Source organism: Camelus dromedarius, chromosome 14 (assembly GCF_036321535.1).
Source record: "Camelus dromedarius isolate mCamDro1 chromosome 14, mCamDro1.pat, whole genome shotgun sequence".
NCBI lineage: Eukaryota > Metazoa > Chordata > Mammalia > Artiodactyla > Camelidae > Camelus > Camelus dromedarius.
This window is the reverse complement of record NC_087449.1, coordinates 21,093,376-21,120,494: the sequence shown is the minus strand read 5'-3', so window position 1 is coordinate 21,120,494 and position 27,119 is coordinate 21,093,376. Positions and strand designations below refer to the sequence as shown.

At 36.2% G+C, this 27,119-nt stretch overlaps 1 protein-coding gene across 3 annotated transcripts in view; it reads right to left on the bottom strand.

Moving 5' to 3' along the window:
- C14H1orf141 (chromosome 14 C1orf141 homolog) overlaps positions 1–27,119 on the bottom strand; it is a 149,418-nt gene that overhangs the window by 8,783 nt on the left and 113,516 nt on the right. The window contains exons 7-13 of one of the 3 annotated variants that reach the window (XM_064493477.1): positions 26,581–26,626; positions 24,800–25,972; positions 20,019–20,110; positions 16,117–16,274; positions 3,992–4,089; positions 2,423–2,490; positions 158–300 (exon numbers count right to left, since the gene is read on the bottom strand). In XM_064493477.1, coding sequence (XP_064349547.1) covers positions 158–300; positions 2,423–2,490; positions 3,992–4,089; positions 16,117–16,274; positions 20,019–20,093 — 542 coding nt within the window. In that variant the 5' untranslated portion in view covers positions 20,094–20,110; positions 24,800–25,972; positions 26,581–26,626. Of the gene's footprint in view, positions 1–157; positions 301–2,422; positions 2,491–3,991; positions 4,090–9,003; positions 9,207–16,116; positions 16,275–20,018; positions 20,111–24,799; positions 26,553–26,580; positions 26,627–27,119 lie in introns of those variants that run through there. The other 2 variants (XM_031465341.2, XM_064493478.1) reach the window with 2 other exon arrangements.

Genomic DNA, 27,119 nt, shown 5'->3' with positions numbered 1-27,119 from the left:
ATTGAAGTACAGTTAGTTTAGAATGTTGTGTCAATTCTAGCGTACAGCATAATGTTTCAGTCATATATGTACATACATATATTCCTCAATGCTTATATCTTAAAGTTAGATGCAGTTAATTTTCAGTTATTTCAATATAAATATGCAATGTGTATACCTCTTAACAGAGTCTTTTTCCTCCTTATAAGCATTAGGTTGAATGCTGGATACAGAAGAAATTATTGTAGAACCCAAAGTTCTTCTACATTGTTGTTGTTTATGCTGCAAATGTAGCTCATGCAAGGGCTTAGCATTTTCCATCTACACAACAAGAAAAATCAGGAGTCAGATAAAGAAGATGTGGTATATATATACTATGGAATACTAATTGGCCATAAAAATGAATAAAATAATGCCATTTGCAGCAACACGGATGGACATAGAGCGTATCATACTAAGTGAAGTATGATATTTTATTCACATATAATGAAAAAGGTACATGCTTCTTTTTTGGAGGTTGTATATCATAGAGGTAAAGATCATGAATTAGATTGCTGGGTTCTTCCTGGCTCTCTTGCTTATAATTTGATTTCAGCCGAGTTCCTTACTTTTGTAACTTTTTTTCTCAACTATAAAATAGGAATAATAATAGTACTTACTTCATCAGGTTGTTGAGGGTGTAAATTACACATGTATATATATTTTGCATATGAATATATATATTTCATATATAAATACAAATTGATTATATATTATATATTTCTTTGAATATATATATATTTGAACAGTGCTTGGCACTGTTGTATATTTACTATTACTGTCATTATCCACAAGAAAAAAAAAAAAGGCAAGTAGGAACCCCAGAAAAAGTATACAAGACAGTTAAGATCTAAGTATAAGGGAAAACTATCACATGGCATTATTTTGGAGTAGCTGTTGGAGAATAAGAAGAGAGCCTATTGTTTTTACATTGTACCCATTTGGGAAAAAAAAACATAATCCTAGCACATTACTTTGTTCTACAATGTATAATTATTTACAAAAACGTCATAATAATATAAATGCTGTTTATAGCGTTTTGAGTTTTAGAATTAACATACAGACAAAGCATAAAGGCTTTATCAGAGTTGCAAGCTGCATATAACCATTGACCTCAAAAAGGTAAAAATAAAGATATACTTGACCTAGGGAAGAAAATGTGAAGGAAAGGCTAAAACCGCTAAGATCTTCATCTTACGTAAAGAGGAATCAGGAGTTAGTGATTAAAGTTGATAGAAAAGAAAAAAGCATTTAGATGTATTATTTCAAGGTACGAAAGTTAAAACAGAAGAAGCAGAAAACTAACTATCAAAGATCCAAGAAAGGAAAGAGGGAGAGAGGGGAGATGTAGAGCAGTATCAATAAGCTAATTCCAATCTTTGTTCCTGGATTTTTCAGTAGGTAATGCTAAAAGTTAATAAATTAAGAAAATCAACAGAAGCTCATTCTTTAGAATTATAGAGTTAATCTTAAGAGGAATTGAAACCCCAAATGGTTAAACACGGTTGCTTCTGAAAAGAGGAAGTTAGAACAGGAAGTTATGCGTGGAAGGATTTTGTGTTTTTGTATTATTTAATTTATAAAGTCATATGTATATATTAACTTGTTTTTAAAAAATTTAAGTGTTTTATATAAGATGCTAGTAAATTTACATTTTGTCAATATTTTAAAAAATTATAAACAGTAGAAATATGCAATAAAATTATAACATTATTAATTATGGTGCAAAGTATGTATCTCTTCATGTTTCATTCTGCATATTAGCAATAAACAAGGTTAATAATAAATACATTAACACCCAAGAGACTCTCTTAAATGACTTTCTTTTGCTGATTCTCTGTACTAATTTCTCTCTCTAGTCTCCCAAGTTAAAGCTTACTGAATGATAGCCAAGGCATGCTCAATGGTCAAGCCTGGTTGACCACTTCACAGGATGCCCATGACCCTCTGCGTAAGTGGGTAGTAAGAGTCAACAGTAAACTTGTTATGACAGTTGTTATTGTATTTATGTAAGTTAAATAACTATAACAAAAATGGTCTTGGCTACACACCAAAAGATTAATAAATGGATGTATATTTTCATATTTTATGTTAAAATAAAATATTTAAATTATGTATGTATAGTTTTCTATGAGGTCGTGTCTTAACTAACTTTATGATAACTTCTAGTCCTTATCACACTCAATAAATTCTACTGTATCGACTGTCCAACAAATAATACGTTATTTTCTCTATTATTTCTATACATAGTTTTGCATGATATCAGAGATGAAATCCCTGTAAAATTTTATGCTTCTGAATTCTAAAATCCATTTGAACTTGGGATTTGTAGAAGCATGTATAAATCTATTAGGGCTAATTGGAATTTCTCTTAAATGATTGTAAGTACACAAATTAAACCTACCTCAGTTGTATCCTTAAGATAACGAAATGATCTAATAGGTCTTGATTTTAGACTTTCTTCAATTGGCTCTAAAGAAACAAATCCAAACATAAATGATATTTCTATACTATTAGACTACTTCTAATTTAACTCAATAAACTATTTTCTCTACTTGTAGCAAACTTTTTAGAAATGTAGTTTGATAATTTTATTTGCTTACATGATGTTGTTTTTACATGTTTAGAGCTAAATATATTCTAGAATAATTTGCTTTTAAAATGAATTTCTATTAGCAGCATATAACATTCAATTATTTATTATTATATAATAAAGCTGTATTTTCTTAGGAAAAACATTCCTAAATAAAACAGAATCATACTTGATAGTCAAATAAAACTTTTCATTAATTCCTTTGAAAATAGAAATATTTCCCTCAACCTGCCATTCAGAGGATAGTCTGGATTGAGATACAAATGAAGGACTTAACAGCATTTCTATGCTATTTTGAACTACAAGACTGGGTAAGATCACCCAAGGAAAGACTGTAGAAACAGAGGCAGGCTCAGGATAGAGCTCTGAGCAAATACAGTATTTTAAGGATAGAGAAGAGAAATTAAGAAGAGAGGGTGGGAAGGGGTTAAGACAGCAGAAAAACAGGAGAGTGTTAAGAAGGAGGGAGTGATCAACTAACTATAAACTATTGAGGGGTGGAAGAAAATGAAAACAGAAAAACATCCTTTGGACTTAGCAACACGGAGATCATCAGTAGTCTTTTAAAATTTGCTTTCTTTTTTACTGAAGGACAGTCAGTTTACAATGTTGTGTCAGTTTCAGGTGTACAACACAACGTTTCAATCTGTGATCAGTACTCTTAATCAGTGTAGCTTCAGTAGAATGGTGGAGTCAAAAACCAATTTGGAGTAGGTTGAAGTTTGAACAAATTTGAGGAAGTACAGTGTATGTAAAACAAATCTTTAGAGGAATTAGATTATGAAGAGTAGCAGAGAAATGGGGCAATGTGGAATCAAGGAGCATTAGTCAAGATTGTTGATGAGAATGACACAATTAAATGTGTGTTTTTTAAAAATAATGCCAGAGGAAGAAAAACAAAGACAACACAAAACACTTAAATTCTCTGAGAATCATTATAGGTGGCTCCTACTTCATAGATGCCTTAAGTTTCTAGGAAAGTGAGTTCCTTGACAGTCTCTACAGAGTAAATTTCTATTAAGTAAGATGTTCATACTTCAGTGATTTTTTTAAAACAATAATAAGGAAATTCTTAGGATTGAGCTGAAAGAAAATCTGTAGATTTTCCTTCTAGAAAAATAAACATAAAACATATTTTTAATTTGTGAATGGACAAATTGTCCATTCTGATACTTACCATCTTTCTCTTAGGAAATTCTTCTTCATAGCTCACTGACATCTTTCACACTGCAGTTATAATCCATATACATTCAAGCAAATGCTTTCAACAGAAACACCAAATTCTAAGAACTTTTAAGACGCATATTAATAAATAATGAAGTATATAATATAAACACTCATACATCAAAGGAGAAGTAAGTGTGTTACAGAAAGCATTACCTATTGACTTGATTTCTTGAATTTTTATATTTGTTGGCACAACGTGTGGTCTTAAATTTGGCTTTTTAGGTTCAGGCTTATTTTTGAAGGAGCTGTATCTGGAAGACATAAAATTAATCTAAATTAAAATAATCCAAAAATTTACAAAACTAACCTAAAAAATAAATTTGGAGAGATGTGGTGAAGTCCCAGTTATATAGATGTGAATTGTTGCTGTTTTAATATATTATAGTACAACGTGTAAAAGATCGGGACTGATTAAGCAGGAGCTGAGAATATTAGCGGTAATCACTGGAAATAGAGAAAACCGCTGTTGTCCTAGGATTGAGGGCACTCAGGAAAGAACTGTCCACAAGCTGGATTAACCCCTTTAGAAAAATATACTGGAAATTTGTTCATTGAGATATTGGGGACATTGCCAACCCTAGTCAAAGTGGAGGGATGTGCAGTTAGGGTCAGTTCAGATTCCAGAGCAGTATACCAGATAGGATCACAGCAACTATTTATTGCAAACGTGAATTTTCCTCCACTAAATTCTTTAAATGACTATTGACAATATGTAAGAAGGTTAATGGTACTACATAATTCATGATATTTCTGACCTCCAAATGCTGGAGTAACCTATGACTCAGTCAGTCCTCAGACACTCATCCTTAGTTGATACCATCCAGTCCCACACCTTTAAATATTATCCATAGGCAATGTCCTCCAGGTTTATAGTACAGACACCAAACTCTTCCCTGAGCTCCAGATTTACACACAATAGCTACCTGACTTCTGCAGTGTGATGTGTTACGGGAATTTCAAATCTACATTCAAAAACAAATGTTTGTTTCCACTTCCTTCCCACTCTGTTCCTTACCTTGGCTTTCCCCTTTCCTTCAACCAGAGGGTTAGGCCAAAAACCCTGTGGTCATCTTTGACTTCTCTTTCTCTTACTCTTATTCCCAATCTCTCAGCAAATCTCATTGGATCTTTCTTTGAAATACATTCCAGACCCAACCACTTCTTTCCTCGTCACTTCTACCTTAGTCTGAGGCCCCTTCATCTCTTATCTGAACTATACCTATACATCCCTAGTCGTCCTCTGTCTGCTCTCTCTGCTATCACGCTTGTCCCCAACAGTCTTTTCGCAATGCAACCATGGTGACACCTGTAAAATATGAACAGGATTGTCATTTCCCTCCAACTGTTTCCTGTCAGACTGAAATAAATTTAAAACTTCTCACTGTGAGAAAGAAACCTCCCTCCTCTCCAGTTCTCGTATTTCCAAGTAGAGGAGCTTCCACTGAATGCCTCTGTGCACCGCTTAGCCCGTCTCCTCCACATGGAACCAGAGTGAATTTTTCGGCTGTGTGTTTTAAGGTGAGGAGCTTAAGCACCCACTGAAGGACCTTGACCCTTGCTCTTCCCTCTGCCTGTAACAGTCTTTCCCTAGGTATTGACAAGCTGACTCACTTAAGTCATAATAGAAGTATTTCATAAGTCTCTACTTAAATTTCCATTATTCCAGGACATAGTAAAAATTGAAATATAGACACATGAAATTGTGTTATATTTAGGTGTGTAACAAAATGATTTGATATCTGTATATGCTGTGAAATGATTACCATGTAAGTTTAGTTAGCATCCATTACAATACATGGTTACATTTTTGTGTGTGTGTGTGTGATGAGAACTTAAAAGATCTATTCTCTTAAGCAGGGAGAGTATAGGTCAGTGGTAGAGTGCATACCTAGCATGCACAAGGTCCTGGGTTCAATCCCCAGTACCTCCATCAAAAATATAAACAAGTAAACTTTATTACTTCCCCCCAGAAAATTAATTAATTAATTTAAAAAAAAGATCCACTCTCTCAGCAACCTGCAAATATGCAATACAGTATTGTTAACTATAGTCACCATGCTGTACATTACATCCCCAGGACTTACTTATCTTACAACTGGAAGTTTTATATCTTTCAATTTCACCATAGGCTCTTAGTTGTCCAGCAAATGATGACTGAGAAAGAAGATGGTAACAGTGGTCGGATAAGTAAGAAATGTTGACCTTTCTCTCTCCCTCCTCTCTTACTCCCACACAGGGAGGTGCTGGTAAATACATAATAGCCTTTCTTCCAAGTGTAGTTCCAACGTGAATGTTGGTTGATACTTTCATTTACTTTAAGAAGTAACATGAAAGTGAAACAATGAAGACATAGGTTGGAACGTCACTCATTCATCAATAGCACAAGCTACTTCTTTGCAGAGCCAGATAATTTTTGAATACTAGAATATTTTCTCGGTTTTTCATACTATTCAGAGCATAATGGCTAATGGCAAGACAAACTTTTAGGTTTAATCTTCATTGTTAATGTTTTCTCCGTTACTTTCATAAATCTAGACAAATAACAAATCAAATCCTTACTTGTGATTTTGGCCAGTTTCTGTGGTGTAAATACCCCTATAGCTGATTTCAAGCTTCAAGTGAGACTTCACTGAATATGGAATTGAGAAGAAATATGCAGTAGCATGATATTAATTATAATTCCACCATATGGATACAATGGATGTAAGTTCAAAACCATTAGGTAATGGTAAAATGTAATAATTAGGAAGTGATGAGTTTTGAGTATTATCCTTATTTTTAGTATGTTATTGAATTTTTAGTTTACATAACTGAATTTAAATAATGACTGTATTTAATAACTATCTCACAAAATTCCTACACATTCAACAATCAGCTCTAACATACTGGTGGAAGCTGGCTCTAGCACATCATTGTTCCCATACTAGAAAAAAAAAACAAAAAACGATTAACAGAGGCAAGAGGAGGAGGTGTGCTAGAGGAAGACCACACCCAGCTCCCAATCACAGGTAGGGGGACAGGAAGAATCATATTACTGGTGATACCCTTTTTGATTTCAGGTCCTCCAGTGTTGCTAGACTGGCTCCTATGGGGGAAGAGAAAGCCTCAACTAATATGTAGGACCAAAATACTAAATCGGACAGACTTTTAATAACCAAAAATTATCAGAGTGAAATTGAAGAATTATAAAACTGTTTTATGCTATATGTTCGTGAGTTGAGAATAGCTGATGAAACAGTTAATGTTTTATTTTAGATTCAAAAAAATCTGTATTTATAAGTGAGAATCCTCAATGGTTTTATATTCTTATGGTCAGACTCGAAGATGAAAGCTATTTTTACAAAAAGAATTAAAACAATTCCATCTTTGTATATGTTCAGAATCCATTTAGATAGTTCTTTGAAACTTTGAAGAAATTCATCCTTGACACAGATTCAAGGTGGTGCTTTTGTAAAAGATAGTTGACTAGTTTCTCAAAATTTTCTAGTTATTGATTTATTTTTCTTGTTAAGACTATTTTCAACATTTATATTTTCCCAGATCATCCATCACACCCACGTTTCAAAGCAGCATATATACAAATTACTCAATTATTTTCACTTCTTCTACATCTATGATTATAGCTCCTTTCTCATTACTAATATTGTGCCTTCATGTTGCCTGTTTTTTTTTTCTTTTCAATTTCTCAAATTACGGTCATTTAAACATTCTTTGGGGAGGCCTTTGACATGTTCATTTTGCAAAGTGCTCTTAAAAATTCAGCGTGCTTATGAGAGGAAAGTCAAAATTTGGTAGAAGTATTGAGAGAGGACAGTTTTCTTTTTTTTGGCCCTTTAGTAAATGCACACTTAACATAATTTATTTTAAAAAATTGAATTAAGTGCTAGATATTTGGCTTATAAAATTAACTATACACAAACTCTGCCCTCAGCTAATCACGTCTTTCCTTCCTAGTTTACATAGTTCCTCATCATGTTGTTTTCCTTCTTTTTAAAATTTTATTATATGGATTAATTTTGTGGACTTAGTTGAGGTATAACTAAATTATAAATCCTGCCACCTAGAAGAGACAGACTTATAGGATACATAAAATGGGTATATAAATGGATTATTTCTATGCCCAGAGGGATCTGGATAAGGATGGTCTATTACTCACTGAGGAATGAACTACAATTACTTGTATCACCCAGGTTTTGAGAAGGGCCAAAGGATCTATCATTCTACCCACAAGCTCCTTCCCTCCAAGTAGGTGTCAAAAACTGTGAAAGGTCTGAGATTTGACCCTACTTACAAAATAACAAGTTAGCCCACCACAGTTTCATCTCTTCTGGCAGAAGACATGAGACTCCTGGGTCGGAGGCAAAGGACTATTTATTACTCACATCAGCAGGAGCAGCACCTTCTGCATCAGTTCTGTGAGCCCCGGTTCCACAGGGCAGCAAGCAGAGGGCCAGATGACACCTGCACACACAGTGAGTTATGGGACAGGAATGGAGCCTTCAGTTTAAGGGAACCCAAATCTTTTGTAATGGACCATAACATGCCTGCTCTTGCTCAGAGGAGGGCACTTTCTCTATCTTCCAAGGCTGTTTGCTACACAAACATCCTTGAAAAGATAGAAAAAAAGGCAGCCAGTACTTCTGCTCAAAAGACGTACAGAAATACAAGAGACCCATGGAGAATTTCCCCCCAACAGTAGGAGGAAGATGGGAGGGTAAGAGTCTAGGAATAAAAGTTGAGTTCCTAGCACTGGCTTCTCATAGAATATGAGGGATGGATCTTGGAATTATAAATTTGGTGGGTTAATCCACTAGCAATAAAATTATAGATCTGTTTTTCGTAAGTTGTATTGGTTTTGGGCTGCTTGAAAAGTTTTTTAATTCATCCCCCACCCCCCCGACCCTTTTACTTATATTTAGAAAAACTCCCTGTGAAAATATGTTCTGTTGCAGTTGAGTCAAAGGGAGTACTGGTAAAGCCTTTGCTTTGGTGCTGCGTGGGCTGGGTTTGAAGGAAGGCTTCTGCACGTGCCTGGGCTGGACCACTGAAGTGGTCCTGGCACACGAAGGAAGAAACCCAGCAGAAAGGAACAGCTCAGATGGAAGCACGGAAGTTGATCTAAAAGCTGACTCTTTCCAACTGGAAATCTCGTATAGACGACTTACCTGGTAATTCTTTGGGATGTTTTATGTTTTTTCAGAACAGCCACTCTGAGATGAAAGTCCAGAGTTTTCATTCAGGCACCATGGGAAAACCTCAAATACAACTTTGTGTAATAAAGATATCCAGTTTGGATCCCTATTTTACTCATATTTAAGTTAAATGTGGATAAAATATTTCTCCAAGTAAGTTCCTCAGAAAGAAAAAAATAAGCAGATTACATTCTAAAGTCTTTCAAGTCCAAAAACTTGTCTCTCTTTTGTTCTCATGTATAAACGATGATTCATCCATATAACGAATTTCTGGATTGCTACTCTGTTCAAAAGCTGAAAATGGTTTACTGTTTTCTAGCCTCAGAGATGCAGATGAGACACATGAAACTTATCTGATTTCCTTTCCTTTATGATTAACCAGTTTTTCCCCCTGCCTTGGGAACTGAGTAATTTTACCATAAGTCTAGCACTTAGTAAAACTTTTGATCTGAAAATTTGTCTGTCCGAAACAAAGGCACTTTTTTTTTATGTTTCTTTGATTATTTCCTCATCATCTGTTTCTCGCTCTCCTGATTTTTGTATTAAAGTACATTTATATATCGAGTATCCTAAAACTGTACTAAATGTCTCTTTTCAACCTGATTTCCATTTTTGGGGGGCATTTTTATAAGATTGTGCCTTTACTTGATTTTCTAGATTATCAACTGAGTCTTCATCTGTTTTCTATTTTTAATCTCACTCAGATTCTGATTCAAAAATGTCTATTTTTTTAAATCCCTTTTCCTCCTGTTTACTTCTTTTTTTAAGAGATATTTTCTGCAGTTCTCTTCTGTTTCCTGTCATAAATCTGCCTCGTTTGGAGTCACCTGTTTTGATTGTTTGGCTTCATCTCCCTCCTTCACATGAGTCCTCTTATATGACCTGTGGTTTCTCTACTCACTTCAGTGAGTAAGGTTCCTGCAGCACCTCGGAAGGCCAGGCTATTTGGGACTCAGGGAGTAGCAAGCAGTGAGAGAGAAGATTCTTTTGCAATGCATCAGTGGCAGACAGGCTGTCATGTGAGGGTCTCTTGGCTGAGGGAGTGAGAGAGAAAGAGGCCCCTAGAAATGGTTCTCAAACCTCTAGTTGTATATTAACATCCAGGGTGCTCTGGAAAAGCCCCTATGCCCAGGCTCTGCCGCACTAGTTAAATCATGGTCTGTAGGGCAGCGCTCAGCGTATTTTCCAAAAGTTCTCACGTGAGCAGCCATTGCTGAGAAGCTTTGCGGGAGAGTCTCAGGTTGCTCCAGGCATGAGCAGTAAGTGGGAGTCCTCTTCCAGGTGTAGGGACGAGGAAGTGTCCAGCCCAAGAGTGAAGCTCTCCCCACAGAGAGCTGGAGGAGACAAGGCTGTCACCTTCCCCGAATCCTCGTGGGGACTTTAAGGAGCCTGCACCCACGTAAGAGAGAAACTGTGGGCAGTAGCAAGCAAGGCATGAATCTATTTTCACTCACTTAAATGTCTCCTCCTCCTCTTTACTTCCTGCTCCCACCCCACCCCACCTACCTGTCCCAAGTCACACTTTACCTGAGATTCTAGAAATGATTGCCATGTGTAAACATGGCTCAACTGTATCTCATTACTATCTTATTTTGAATGATTAGAACATACAATTGTATATTGCAAAAAATACAGCTTATATATTTTTTGTTGAGTTTTTTTTAAAAGTGACTACTGTACGTTAGGGAATTTTAACTCTTCACATATATTAATTCATTAATTCTCACAACAACTCTGTGGGATACCTACCATTCTTATCCCCCATGTCAAGATGAGAAGTCCGAGGCACAAAGAGGTCATGTGGCTTGTCCAAGGTCATAACTAGCAGGAAGCAAAGCTAAGATGCACACCTGGCAGCTGATCTGTATCCCCATCCTCTTAATCTCTGTCCTAATGCCACACAGAGTATGACATGTATATTGAACTACAGTAAGAAGGAATTTGACCAACTAAATTTCAGTATAGGTTGCATCGTATTCTCTAATCCTATTTCATTATCTTTCCTGCATGCAAATTTATGCTTTTGTCATAAAAATATTTCTAAAAGGAATATTCTTTTGGTTTTACATTTAGGAAAATAGTTCTTCTAATGAGAAGCCCCTATTAATCTAAAGGAAAAATATTCTTTTTTTTAACATTTTTTATTGATTTATAATCATTTTACAATGTTGTGTCAAATTCCAGTGTTCAGCACAATTTTTCAGTCGTAAATTCACCATTTTCACCTGATAATTCAGTACTGAATGCTTAGGTAATGAAGAAAGCACTTTATTTCTCTTTGAAAATTTCTTAGGTTCCAGGTAATTTTAAAAAAAGTTTTTTGTTAAAATGGGTATGGTTCTTTTGTAAAAGATCCAATTATGAAAAGTTGCAAAGAAGGGTAGATTTGGTGTTCATTGACAAACCTTAAAGACTATATATAAATGAAAGGCAAAAGGCTGAGAGAGATTTTTGAATAATTATAAAACTCTCTGCTTATCAGGAAAGTAATCCTAGGAAGGTCCTTCCAGTAAGTTTTGGGTATTTGTGGCCATCCCCTTTATCAGTTCCCATTTATCCAAGAAAAATACAGAAATCCTGAGCTAATACTAATGTGGAAAAGATGTCTCTGGGAGTAACTGAGAAAGCAGCCCTATAAATTTTAATCATTCTCAATCCTAGCCTTATGTAAGAATCATCTGGGGAATCTTAAAAAATAGTAATGCCTGGGCCCTACTCCAAACTAATTAAAGTTGAATCCAATTATTTTAAAGCTCCCCAGTAATACTAACACGCAGGTGGGTTGAAAACCACTGCTCTGAACACAAAGCTCAGCTACATTTCAACCTGGGCAGGTTTCATCAGCTAGGCGATCACAGCACTAGGGTGAGTGTTGCTATGGTACTCAGCAAGCCAAGGAGAAACAGAACACATGCTGGTGTTGGGTAGCACGACGAGAGCGGGACACAGCTAGAGCAGTGACTTAAAGGGTGGACCCTGGACCAGCAGCGTCAGCATTACCTGGAAACTTACTAGACATACAAATTATCAGGCCACCGCCCAGACCTACAGAATCGAACACTGCCAGTGGGGCTCCCCAGTTTGTCCTCCATGTTTGAGAACCACTGGGCTACAGTAGTACTTTTCAGCCATTAGTGTCGATGGAATCACCTGGGGGATCTGGTCAACTGCAGCTTTAGTCTGGAAGAGGGTCAGAGATTCTATAATTCAAACAAGCTGCCAGGTGATACTGATGCTGCTGGATGGAGGATCATACTTTGAGTAGCAAGAGGCTAGGGATAAAAAAATGAAAGAGGCATGCAGTTACCAGGAATCACTCTGGTCCTGGCAGTGGTGGTTATGATGTAAGGTTTAGGCTAAGCTGAAAGCTGTGTCATCAGATTTGACATCTGGGCTCAGTGTAGGAGTGAGGTTTGTGAGCACTGGTGGAGGCTGGTATCCTAAGTTATAATCAACATAACTTGGAGATCAGGAGCTGCATCTCAAGATCTGGAAAAACTAAATCTATCCAATATAGCCATTGTAATCAGCATATCATTGCTGATATGAGGGGAAAAAACTTGCTGCCGTATGCTCTGTCATTTAAGTAATCATTCTATTATGGCTGAAAAGGACTCACTGCAAGATGACTTGTTTCCTGGAAGAGGCAGTTTCTAGAGATACTATGAATTCTTATAAAATGAGGGAGGAGCCCTCATAAGTTTTAATGACCTCTTTTGCTATTTAACAATATTTCTATAATCCAAATGTGAGTATGCATTGCCTTGTTTAAATCCTTCAGCAGCTCCTCGCTGAAGGAAACTGTCCAGAGTTCTTTACCTGGTTCATAAGGCCCTTGCTGATGTGGCCTTATTTACCTCTTCAGCCTCATTTCTTACCAAGCCATCTCCAGTGTCTACCCCATATTCCTTTCAAGCCTAGCAACACTGAACTACTTTTGGTTCTTCACATAGGCTGGGCTTTCCTTTGTCTCTGGCTGACCCTTTGCCCATATTATTGCCTTGGCCGGGAATCTATTTCTCTCTTTTAAATCTTGTTGTCTCTTCATTAACTCTCTGGGTCTCACCTGAGGGGCCACCTCCTCTAGGAAGCTTTTGCTGATCCTCATATTTGGAATCTCTCTGTAGCAGCTGGTGTTTGCCTGTTCACTTATTTGAATCTCCCACTGAAGAGGTATATTTCACTGTTATTGTAATATCCCCATAGCAGTTACTCGAAAAACACTTGGGGAATAAAATCAATAAATGAAAATTACTGTAGTAAGTGACAGCAGAGCTATTGTTAACAAAAATTTAAAAGTTATCTAAGAATTTTTTAATTTGAACTTGGTTTAGGGACAGTCATTCCAGTATGAGTGAAATCTGCTACTATATTAAATTCCACTTCTGGAAGTAGAAAACTAGGTGGTTTGAACTAGCTATCCCCCTGAGAACAACTAGAAAAGCTGGAAAAAATATTAAAAACATTTGTTTACAGACATATGAGCACTCCCAATAAAGTAAGAAATTGAGAAGCCAAGAGCTAGGAGAAGAGGGAAACTCAGAGTGTTAAGTCTGGCATTTGAGACTGTATGTCTGTAAATTCCACAATCAGCAGCAGGGAAGCAAAAAAGCTGTGTGGCACTTCCGACAAACTTACAGGGCTACAGGAACAAAACTGGAGTTCAGGGCCCACTGAAGAGGGAAGGGTCCTAGTATACCCTTCAGGCGGGGATTGGAACCTCAGATATTTATTACCTAGAAGGTTGAATCATAGTTAAGCCCTCAAAGAAATTGAAGTTCATTTTGAATTATCTCTACCCTGATCTAGGATTGGTGATGCCCCTAGCCTAGCCACCTGCCAAAAACCAGCACAAATCCTCTCTGGATGAGAGAATATCACCTAGAGTTTCAACTTGTATCCACACTTTCTCAAACGCAGGCATGTGAGAAGATAAAACAAAGAACCCCTAAAACCAAGGAAAACAATAGATAATAGAAATAGATCCACAAGGTATCCACAAATAGCTAGGCTTAATTTGTTTAGAGAATTAAACAGTAATTTACAACACATGCTTTTCAAACATAGTAGAGAATTAACACTTATTTCACTATTTTAAATAGTTCTATATTATAGAAAAATTATACAGTGTGTTAAAACTAGGACTGTTAGCAGGAGCTCTGTCTCTTGACTGAAATATACACATCTAAAGAATTTCTTTTTTACTCTGAGGCAGTACAAAACTGCTACATGAGGAAAGCTACTTGAAAAGAGGCAAATGTCAGACAGAAGTGGTCTTAGAAGCAAAACTCAGCATCTAGAAAAGACTTATTTACATGTACCAGAGCCTCTTAATTTCTTTAACCAAATTTTATTTCTTTTGACCTGGGCTACACTCTAATTCTTGTGTAAATTCTTGAAATTTTCCTGTACATTTTTTTTTCTTGCTAGGTTTGGTCCTCTGGGCACTGATCAAACAAAATTTACTTGGTCTTTGTATCTTGAAAATACATGCCTCTGTCTTTATAATTTTGACTCTGATATCAAACTGCAAGTCAGCCAAACAAACTTAACTCAAAAGGAACATTACTCAGCTGCTGAGATGTTATCACTAAACAAAAGGTCAACGATGCCTTTATAAACTACTTATAAACTGCAGACAGGGAAGGGGAATCAACAGTATCACCCTGGAAAATACTGCCATAAAACATATTGCACATCATCTGTAAATGTGTCTAATGGACCATTAGCCATATATTATACTGTCACATAATGGTGCACACACACATATATATATATATTCAAAAATATAAACATGCACAAACATAAAATATATAATTGTATAATATATAATAATGTATAATAAAATACATTATTTTTCCCTTCTCTACATACCCAACTTCCATGTTATGCAACTTAATCTATGTATTATTAAAATACTCTAATTCAGAACGGATAGCTGTATAAATGACTTTGAAGTAAAGTTGTTGACTAAATCTACATAAAAATAAAGTATTAATGAAAGAAGTTTGTGATAAAGCTAAATTACATAAGCCACTAATATTTGTGGAAACAAACTCCATTTTCTTATGGTTGCAAAATGGAAACATGTTCTGACATCCTGCTAAATCATAAATAACAAAAATCTGAGTGAGCTGAATTTTGAGTCCAAGTGATCTTGTTTTAATTTAGATTCAGGTATGTTTGTCCAATTGTCTTCTAGAAACCACCACCTGGATGCCCCACAGGCATCTAAAACTTAACATATCCAAAATCAAGCTCAGCATTTCTCACTCTAATCTTATCCACCCCGATCTGCTCTCCATCCTGTGTTCTCTACCTAAGTACCAAACACCGTAATGCTTCTAGTCACCAAGACTAAAGCTGGAAACCATTCTGCTGAATGTGGTAGTGATAAGAACACAGGCTCTAAAATCAGACTGCTAGTGTTTAAATCTAGCTTATGCCACTTGTCAGCCCTGAGCTGGGGCAAGCTATTTAACCTCACCAACACTTGGGTTTGTCATCTGTAAACCTATGAATTATTAAACAGAGTACTGAGGTAAGAACAGTTTTTACACTATCACTGATGTCCAATTGATTTGAAGGTCTATTGGTTCTACACCTCAGTGTTTCTCTTGTCTGGGCTCTTCTCCACATTTCTGATGCCTAGAAAATTGTATAGCACACTTACACAATGCCAGTGACAAACCAATTTTTCCATGTTCAGGCTCCCTCTTGTAATTACGCAGGAAAACTTCCTTCCTTAGAAAGGGCATATCTTGTTTTAGCAGTACATTGGTTACAGTTTGAAATAAATCCTGACATTAATTTGGGGTGACACAACAAAGCTCAAGAAGTCTTTCTTTAAAGATTTAGAATTACAATTACTATGTACAATTACCATCTGCGATAGTAAAATATTATAATAAACAGTTTGTAAACTAGGAATATTCAGAGCTCTAATCTAGCGTAACTCATAACCATCATGAAATACACGTATGCATGACAAAGCTTACATTTAATATAGGTTGCATAATCTGAGACAAATATAAAATAATGCTTTAAGATTCCAAACCGAAAGTTTGAGGTAGTTATGATGATTACCTTTTTGTTTTGTTAATGCCATGTGATCTGTCTTTTGTGATCTTTGATTCTGTCTTAGATATGGGGGTAGCGATAGCCTTTTCAAATTCCAACTGAAAATCAAACGTCAGAGGTATCACTGAAATCTTTTTTCTTACTTGACCCTGAAGGTTGTTTTTCTGCAGCAAAGCCAAAATATAACACAGCAGAAAAATGAGCACTTTTCATTTAGGGAAAATCCTGTATAAGAAAGGCAAAATTAATCTCACTTTATATACACCCCCCCCCCACACACACAATTTCTGTCGCAGGCAATAATGGACAGAAAATTGGAAGCCTTGTGTACCAACTCTTCTCCTATTGCCAACTAAATGTTGGCAGTTGCCATCTACCTCTACAAGGATTAAATCAGCCTCTGCAGCTGCTGACTTTCAACACACCTGGAAAGGAGTTCAGGGTGGAGATCAGGAATGAGGCACTTTGTGCTCTGGGAAAAACTGGCAGAACAGGAATTCAGATAGTTAGATATTTTCAGGAGATTTTAAGAGTTCAAATTCTTGCATCTCCCCATATCTAGAAAAGCACTAAAATCATTAACATGACATCTGCTCCTCATGACTAGCAGCAAGCCTCTGCCAAAATGTGTGCTTGACTGCACGTACCCCCTTTCGCTAAAATCATATATAATACTGACTTCCCCCTCTACCTCTTTGGAGCAGTTCCTCAGAGCTGTCTGAGATGCTGTCCCCTGGACTATAGTCCTCATTTTGCCCCAGATAAAACTTAACTCACAACTCTCACGTTGTGCCTTTTTTCTCAGTCAACGCTGTCTATGAAATGAGGGTGTTAGACCAGATGATCATGAAGGCTCCCTCCAAATTCTAAAGTTCAGAATTGAAGAATGACCTATATATTTAGCAAGTTTAGCAATATTGATATGGAGAGCTATTGGAACCATAGCAGGCAGGTCTCTCCAACCTGCTTCTCTTCTTGAACTCACACCCACAGTAGAGCACACAGACATTCATCCGGCATGAGCCTGAAATGGAGTTAAGAAAGCAATCAAAAGAGGACTGAAGAGGAACAAAGGTGTAGATAAAGAGTGAGTTATGGAGCCAAAAATCTTCTCTAAAAAATTCTCCAAGAGCACAGCACAGAGGAATGAAAAGATGAAAACTTTAAAAGGAAGTCAAAGGATATGGGAATTTCTGCTTCTGCCAGAATCCCCCAGAGGGATTAGGTGCTATAGGAATTGCCCTCTGCTGTAAACAATCAGAAAACCAGACAACATATATGAAAACAACTACAATCAGGCATTAGGAAGCAGGCAGAGCAGGACCACAATCCCTGGAAAAAGAGACACAAATAAGGTAAACCCTACAGTAGCCTAAGGTTGTTCTTGGAGGCAGTTTCCAGACTGAGGCACAGGAGGAGGAACTCAACCCAAACCTGGTGTCTCTGACCTTGTTGAGTTTGAGAGACAGAGAGTACACCAACAATAGCAATCACAGCTTTGGGCATTCACCCCAGAGAAATGAAAGCTTACGTTCACACAAAAACCTGTACACAAATATTCATAGCAGCTTTACTTCATCCTATGTTTTTTAGCAGCTTTATTTTTAAAAGCAAAATACTGCAAACAACCCAAATGTCCTTCAATGGGTGAGCAGTTGGAACTGTACATCCATATAATGAAATACCACCAGCAGTAAAATGTATACATTATTTATCATAAAAAAGCTATTGATTCATACAAAAACTTAGATGGACCTCAAGGGCATTACACTTAGTGAAAAAGTCAGTCTCAGAACTGTACACACTGAACGATTCCATTTATATAACATTCTCAGAATTATAAAATTATGGATATGGAGAACAGATTAGTCATTGCTGGGGATGGAGACAGGGAACTGGGGGGATGGATACAAATACAAAGAAGTAACATGAGGGAGTACTTTTTAGGGTGGAAGTGTGCTGTGTCTTGACTGTGGTGGTTTACACAAATCTATAATGGGATAAAATTGCACAAAGCTACAGACACAAATAAATATAGGTTAAAAAATGATGGTAACTGAGTGAAGTCTGCAGTATAGTTAACAGTAATATACCAGTGTCAACGTTGGATGTGACTCAGACTGGCTTTGCTCTTGAACAACAACTATGTAAGATGCCACCATTGGGGTTAACTAGGTGAAAGGTACATGGAACTCTTCGTAATTTCTGCAACTTCCTGTGAGTCTATAATTATTTCAAATTAAAGTTGTTAAAAAAATTAAAAATTACCAAAAATTAAAAATTACCAAAGTGAGTTTTACATTGTATCTCATTTTCTCAATAAAACAAGAAATAGAGATAATCCACCTTTGTGAATGTATGTATGTGCATGTGTATTTATGTCATGGATATTTGCAAGCAAGGGTAAATGTATGTATATGTACATATATTAATATTTGAATACCTTTGTAAGAGTACAAAAGATGTGGATGGATAAACATCAACCACTAAAATTTGTTCGCCTCAGTGGAAAGGATTAGAGGGAAGAGGCCAAAGGGTACTAATATTTCTTTATGCAACTTTTCTTATGTATAATTTTCTTTATATATATCTATATGTTGTTTAACTTGTTTCCAAATGTATTTTTTAACTTTATAACTTAAAATATAAGAAAAGGTTTTTTAAGTGATTATATATAATTTTTAAAAAATCTCTAGGTGGGGAGGGTATAGCTCAGTGGTAGAGCACATGCTCAGCATGCGTGAGGTCCTGGGTTCAGTCCCTAGTACCTCCATTGAAAAAGTAAATAAATAAATAAATAAACCTAATTACCTCCCCTCTGCAAAAAAAATTTTTTAATTAAAAAAAAAAAAGAATCTCTAGGGAATTTTCTATTAGTAAACTATGCACAGTAACACAAAATGAGAAATCCATGGAAATACTTTTACAAAGGAAGCCTCCAGTAAAGATTAAGAATTATTATTACTAATTGTATCTTAAAATTTTATGTAAAGGGTAATTTCATGAGAAATTTAATAGATTTTATCTCTAATTATATTTTCTATAGTACATTACAATTCATTTTAAACAAAAAGTAAAAAAGCAATAAACTTTGGGGTGTCCAAGTCTAACAGGTTTGCTTTAGTTAAGTCATCCCTGATTTTCTATTTCAACATTTTGATAGCTATAACAGGATCAATTTATACCATTTTTCAATATTTCTCTATTTTCTGAATGAAAGGACATAATTATGAAAAATTAAAGAGAAAACAAATTATTACTCAAACATCAGCGTTTCATTTTGAGGTTCACAAATATGTTCATTCATGTAAGAGTTCCTCTCTTGTGTCTTCCTTGATTTCTCAAACTCCACTGCTCCTTATATATGCCTCATTACCCACATTGTTATATTATTTTATTTATTTCTGTAACTAAATTAAACTGCTCACCTATGTTAAAAAATCTGGTGCTTCAGAACTGTATTCTTTATTAATATTTTACATTGAAAATACATCTCACCTTTTAAAGTTTATTTTCTATGAACTTTATTTCTAATTTGGCTAGCTATACCAAATACTTTCTTCCTTTTAATGAACCAATGAAATCGGTTTTTATGTTTAACCTATTAGTAAGAACTACAGGAGTAGTCTTATTTACTATTTGACTGCTTCGGATTTTTTTTTAAGCAGGCTAGATACATCATAACCTAATATAGTAGCTAGCTAGACATTACCTTGTATATTTAACTAATTCTTTATAGTATCTACTTACATAAACGACTCTTTCAACTAATATAATTATTTGCTTTTTACAAATTAGTTTATGGCTCCATACGAATGTATCATTAAATAAAAAGTAAAAATAATCATTCACATTTGAAATAATAACTTTTTAATGAAAGATTGAATTTTAGTTCATATTTTACAAACCTTTGCTCTTATGGCCAAGAATGCCTTTGCTTGCTCATCCAGAATATCTAACTTCTCTAAGATTTTTTCTGCCATTGTCAGTCAGTAAATTCCTATTTTAAAAGGAGGGAAAAAAAGAAGAAATTTTTAAAACAATTAAGATTTAAACATGTAATTGATTATTTAGGCAGAAGTTAAGAGACCCACCTTTGACATACTGTTTTAGGTAAAGAAAATAACTGTATAGATCGTGGAATAAATCACAGAATTGTAGGCACTCAAGTTGTTTTGGTAAGTGCTCATATGATCAGAATTCTTAGATGCACATGGGCCCCAGGAATTTTTAAATGTATGATAAAGAAGAGTTGAAGAAAGTTCAAGATCACCATAATGAGAACCAGACGTGACTCATACCTGAAGCAAGGGCATGTAGCTTGATTTATATCTGTTTTCTTTTTGTTGTGATTTAATTTTAATGGAAGTTAATAAGAAGAGCTCATGTTTATAGAATTAATTACATTCAAATTAAATTGGTCAATGATCCAAGACTGTTAATAAAGCGCTTAGAAGGCAATCAGTCAAGCTGGTTCGGTTTTATAATAGTTCATATTTTCCAGTTAATTAATTTGCTAAAAATTTCATCTGGGGTCAGATGGTCCATATTAGGTTTGGGGGCCTAATTGTTAGCCATCAGAATCTGTGCTAATTTATTTCCATTTTCAGATGAGAAAATTAAGAGCAACAAAGAAACTTACAATGCAATACAAATAGCTAGGGAGAGAGTGGAGGCAAGGATCAGGAATATTAATCCAAAGCTCCTTCTGTTTTATTTATTTTTAAAATTTGAGTAGATATTTATGCATTCAACATATTTTCGCTCAGTGAGTTGAATGGACTCCAGCGGCATTTAAATGTAAAAGTTCACAGAAAGTATTGAATTCATTAACATTTCTAATGAAACACTAAGGTTCTTTCTAGCTCAAAAATTTGCATGCAATATCTCCCATAATGTATGGTATTCAATCAATCTCACACAGAGGCAATAATGTATGAAAAGACAAGAGTTAAGGACCCTATGCTAAAAGCTTGTATTATTTTGTAATTGATTCTTTTAGCTCTATTTCCTACTCTCTTCCTTCACCATTTATTGCCCTGGGTGTGAATCCTTGGTGCTCTGATAGTGTCTTCCCTTCCCAGCATGCCCTCTGCCATTTTGCTACAACCAAATCCTCTGCTTCCATCCCCTGATGGAGTCCAACGTGACAAAGGACTTCTGTGGGCCCCGGGGCTGCAAGCAGAGAGCCTGCCCTTTTATGAACCACATAACCTCGGGTTGCAGGCTGGAAAGGCAAGATGTAGGACAAGGGTGTTAGTGCAGTGTGAATGCCTTAGACTCTCTGGGTCTCCTACAGGAGTGGAGGGGATGGATTTTGGAAGAGAATCAAGATTACCTGGACACTATTTCAGATCCGGGAATCACCCCTCTTATATACCCTAAAAACAACTAAAGAAATTTTAGTTTCTGTGTCTCCCTTAGACATAATATGACTTCAAGTTTTGGGAAGGATCCTGTATTTCTCACCAAAATTTCTTTTACTGGGGACAAAGATTCCCATTTCTAAATAAGCAACAGAGATGTAAATAGCTAAAGGACCCAGTGCACTGAAGTGAATTTCCCAGTTTGCGGAAGGTGTACGTTACATGACGGAACGGAGACGTGCTGCTTGCTGTGAGAGGGGTGAAAAGCAGGCCTTTTAAAAGGCCTTTAAGACATGCTATGCCTTTTATTTTAGAGTCCCTCACCTTCAACATCACAGCAGACATTTTAAGCTGTACCACATCGTCCCATTTTTATACACACACACACACAAACACACACAGAGCTATAATTTGAAATAATTCTTATGTTTTTGATTTAAAAATATTTTGCTATGAGTAAGTTATTTGGCTATGATAATGATTTCTGGCAAATCAATGCTCACATCATGAGTTTTCTGAAGTGAAGAATGCAAAATTTGACACAATGAAATAGAATGTTATTAGTTTTAGTTTTGCAGTTTTATTTTCATATTTTAGAACCATATTCAAATTTCAGTTTGCAAATATTTTTATAGGTCTTTGGCAATGTGCCAATGGTTCCTAATGAATGAGGGGCTCTGGGAGAAAGTGGAGGTGACAAAGCACTACAGATTAACTTGTGTGCTTTCATCATTATATTAAGGGTACCAAGGACCTGGCTTGTGTCTCTTCAGGTAAATGTTGAAAGCAAAGGGACATCAGGTCTAATATGATGATGCATCCCGATTGCTTTGCATCAATGAAAACTAACCTTTTAATGCAAAATGCATCAAGACTGCATTAAACGTTCCTCAAAGTGACCTTCCGTGTTTCAAATCTTTCCTGATTCAATCTTTTACATTTTCATGTCTATTTTAAACCAGCATATTGGTTTCATATTTCTGCTTCATATTTCTACTTCTATGGGCATAAATTCTACTTCATTGTTCTATTTCTATGAGCATATATTTTCATTGGATGATAAACATTTCATTTGGCCTCTAGCTACTAACTCTATTACATGAAAGACACTGTGCTGGGTATTCTATCAAATTTATTAAGGAAGCTGGCACTTGACAGATATTTTTCCTGTGACTCCCATCTTCTTAGGCAAGGCAAATAGTCTCTGCTAGTTCACTAAGAACTTCTTCAACTTCCACTTCTCGTACCAAAGTATTATCTGCATCCATTCCCATCTCACCAGTATTTTAATTTTAATAGAAGTGTTGCCTCTCCCATCCAAAGAATTAGCTTTGGATGGGAGAGGCATATACTACCATATACTACCTCTGGCCTCCTAAAAGATTACTTTCATTTTTACCCCCTCTTTCCTTTATCTTTTATCTCTTTTCTTTACCAATTTCCTCTCCTTACCATGCTCAAGTCTCTTCTATTTAAAAAAAAAAGAAAAAGAAAAAATGTTCTGAACTTATTAGCCATTATTCCTTCTTATCTTCCCTTTATTGCCAAATCTCTTAGGACAGTTGTCTAGACTTAGAGTTTCTAATGCCTTATAGCCCTTTTCCTTCTCAGTCTACCATCATTTGACTTCCTCTTAAACTAGTCTTCTAAATCTGCTCTCATAGGTCACCAGGGTCACCATGTTATAAATTAGTGGGCACTTTTCTGCTCTTATTTACCTTATTCGAACGTTTAAAACTTTTGTTAATGCTGACCACTCCTTTCTGTGGCTCTCCCCTCTCTTGGTTTCTATGACATTAGTCACATCTTCGTATCTTCTCTGAAGATTCCTTGACTGTGTCTTCAACTTGCTCTTCTTCCTCAGATCACTTCCTAAATATTAGTGTTCCTAAATGCACAGCTGTCTTTCTTACTATTCCGTATAGTCTTCCAGGATGTGCTCCCAAGCCCATGGCTTCATCTGCCACCATCTATTTCCAAACAAAATCTCTCTTCTGAGTTCCAAACCTATATGCTTGGCTCTATCCCAATTTCCCACAGGTAGCCTAAATGGAGGTCTAAAAGTAAACCCATTCTTCTGCTCCGTTAGCCAAAAATCTCTTCCAAACTTTATCATCACGCAGGCATCTCTTTACTATCACACAGGTTATTCTATAGGCATCCACCTCATCTACCTAGAATTTGTAGTGGTTCTCAGTTGTGGTTACGCTGCAGAATGAACTCAAAAACTTCCAAGAAATACAGATTCCCAGTTGCCACCCCAGACCTGCTAAGTCAGGATTTACAGAGGTAGAGACCAGAGATCTATTTTTTAAATTCTGATGTTCCCCATATGAAGATTTGATCTCCACTCCCCTGGAAAACTCCCTCTTAGCCGCTCCCTAAATGTACAACAATCACTTGCTCTTCCCTATGCTATACCATACAAATCTTTTTAGTTTTTCTCGTCTTATCCATTCACATTGCTGTTGCCTCAGTTTAAGATTCCATAACCTGTTGCCTGGGTTACTGCAATAGTTTCAAAATATTTTGCTCCATTCTATTCATTTTATTCTTCACATTTGTCTGAATTTTTTTTTTTTTTTAAGGAAAATACAATCACATGCCAGCCTGATCACAGCTTCAACCTTTCCCTGCAGTTTTCAGGACAAAGGTCAAGCACCCTGATTTATCATGCAAGGTTCACGGTTTGGCCCCCCCCCCCCGACTAAGTCTTTAACCTTACCTGCCTCTTCCTCATGTAAACTTGATATCTAGTCCTAACGAACAACTCGTAGTTCTTGAATGTGTTGTATTTTCCTTTACTTTCCCTGTATTTCTAAGTCCTATTCATCCCTCAAGACTCAATACAGATAACACCTCTGCTGGGAAACTTTCCCTGATACACTGTGATTTAGATGTCCAGTGTCTGTGTTCACATGATAGCGTGCGTATACCCCATCCTAGTACTTATCACTCTCTATTAAAGCGTTTGATATACTCATTTTATTCGCCTTCTATACTGTTTCTTGAAGGCAGGAACCATGTATAATTCATCTTTGCATCCCTAATACCTAACAACCTGAATGAATTAATTAACCATCAGCCATAGAGTAAATGGAAAACTGTAAATGCTATGCTAGCTTTTAGCCTGCATTTACACTCATGAGTATGCACAAATCTGACAGAGTCCTGTTAAGGTTCTTCTAGAACAAGCCATAGCATTAAAAGGCACTGCTCTCTCTCCCACCTTCAAACTTGGAAAAGCAGCATAATATATTGGTTAAGAACATGGACTCTGAAGTCAGAGTGCCTGAGTTTGACTCTTTGGCTCTGCTACTTACCAGCTGTGCAATTGTGGGCTAGCTGCCTAACCTCTCTGTGTTGTCCTATCTGTAAAACAGAAATAACAGAAGTACCTACTTCATAGGGTTGTTACGAGGTTTAGTTGAGTTTGAATGTAAGTGATGTGTAAATGACTGATAAATAAAAGTAGTAAATATAAGTAATGATACACTTACCAGTTAGGGATAAAATGCATGAGATTACCTATAAATGCTGCAAAATGTATGCTCCCCATCTGGATATCATTTTGTTTGTCTCCGCCACACCTGCCACCATGCAATCGCCAATGGTATCCATATGTCTGATGGTCTGCTGGCTTCCTCACAGTATATTTCTTCAATTATACCTACACTAAATGCTTAGAACTTGGGAAACAATGAGAATTTATTCAGGAAGTCAGTATCTTCTATTTTAATCCAGCAATTCAGTATCTTCTGTACTATGTCATCTGATTATCTTGTTTCCTTTCCTTCTCTAATTTTTGCATAGTTTTACTTTTCAATTTTCTATGAAATTCTTATTCTGAGTTCAGCGAACAGAAACTAAAACGCATTGTCCCATAAAGCACAAGTGTAGGCCTTGAATATATAATCATTGTTTAGGGAGACTACCTTGATAAGCATTACTATGTTGCCGTACTGGAGACGCATCAAAACCCAAAATCGTTTGTGCTCAAGTAAATAGAGCTAATCATCTCCCTTTCCACTGATACATTAACTACGGGTGAAAGAGATGGTCTCACCTGTTAAATGTGTATAGACATGCCTGAAGCATTCTTATATGTACTTACAGTTGCTGGGAAATGCTCCTTTCTGAAATACGGAGCTCTTATGTGGTCACAGAAGCCTAACTCATAGAATCTTGGGGTTAAAGTGGGTCAGTAGTCTTTCACATAATTCCACGAACAGTGAGGCAACAGTGATCCCAATTGGACAAGATCTTACTGATCCTTTTGTTTATTTTCATTGCCACTGTCTTCCTTCTTACCTTCAGGTGTTCATTTTCCCTCCCCTCAGTTACTACACTCTAATTGCCCTAATTTGCGTGACTTTCACCTTTCTCTTTATCCCCCAAATATTGGTCCTTCAAAATGCCATCAGAGCTGTCTTCCTTAACCAGGACACTGATCAGGTCCAGCTCCAGCCCACAAATCCCGGCTTGCTCTCCACTGCCTGCAGAATAACATGCAAACTCTTCAGACATAAGACAGTTCAAGAAAAGACAGTCCAGGACCTGGCTTAGCCCACCTTTCCAGTTAATCTCCCACCATGTCCCACCTTCTTCTGCCATACTCTACTTCTGCTAGTCCCTGGACAATCCTGCCCCTTTCCCAGCTTTGTCCTTCACTCCTGCTTGCCTTTCCACTTGGAATGTTCTCACCTTATGTCTTCCAGTGAAAAACCTATTCTTTATCAAATCCTAATGCAAAGGCAACCTCTTTTGTGAGACTTTTCTTGACAATCTCTCATTCTTTGTCCTGGTGAGTCTCATTTTCTTTCGTGCTCCTATTACACTTTGTCCTTCACTATAGAACTTGGCACAGTGTGCTACAAAGATTTACTGTTTGACAGATCTCTTCCTCACTATATTACAATCTCATTTAAAGTAAGAATTGGGGGGAGGGTATAGCTCAAGTGGTAGAGTGTATGCTTAGCATGCATGAAGTTCAGAGTTCAATCCCCAGTACCTCCTCTAAATATAAAGAAATAAATAAACCTAATTACCCCTTCCTCCAAAATAAAACAAAATAAAATAAAAAAGTAAGAATTGGTTTACCCACCTTTGAATCTCAGGACCAGGCAAAGGATTTTACACCAAACTGGGACCTGAAAATTATAATTTGGAGATGTTCCTGAATAAAACATTTTAGGGGGAGTAATTCCAGTTTATCCGTAATGGATGATGTTAATTCATGATAATTTACTGGGGGTGAAATATGAAGTTGAGTGAATTAGAAGATGTGGTTCTTACCAAATCTAAACTAACTTGTAAAATTACTTTCACAGGAAACTTGGATTTATGTTCTTTATTACTGACTCAGTAATGACAGTTTTTTTTTTTTTTTTTTAAAGGAACACAATGAACAGAGAACTTGCCAACTAGGGCAGAGTAAAATTCCCAATCACTCTCTCAGTAAATCATCCACAGGCCTCACTGCAAAGATTTGGCTACATCAACAAGCAAATTCAAGGCTGCAGGGCCAACATTAAAAGCACATCAGAGACTGAATCATTACTAAAAATGACAATATCAAACTAAAAAGTTACTTTTAAGAGCATTAATTCATTTTAACAGTGAGCACTTTGGGGACTGAAAAAA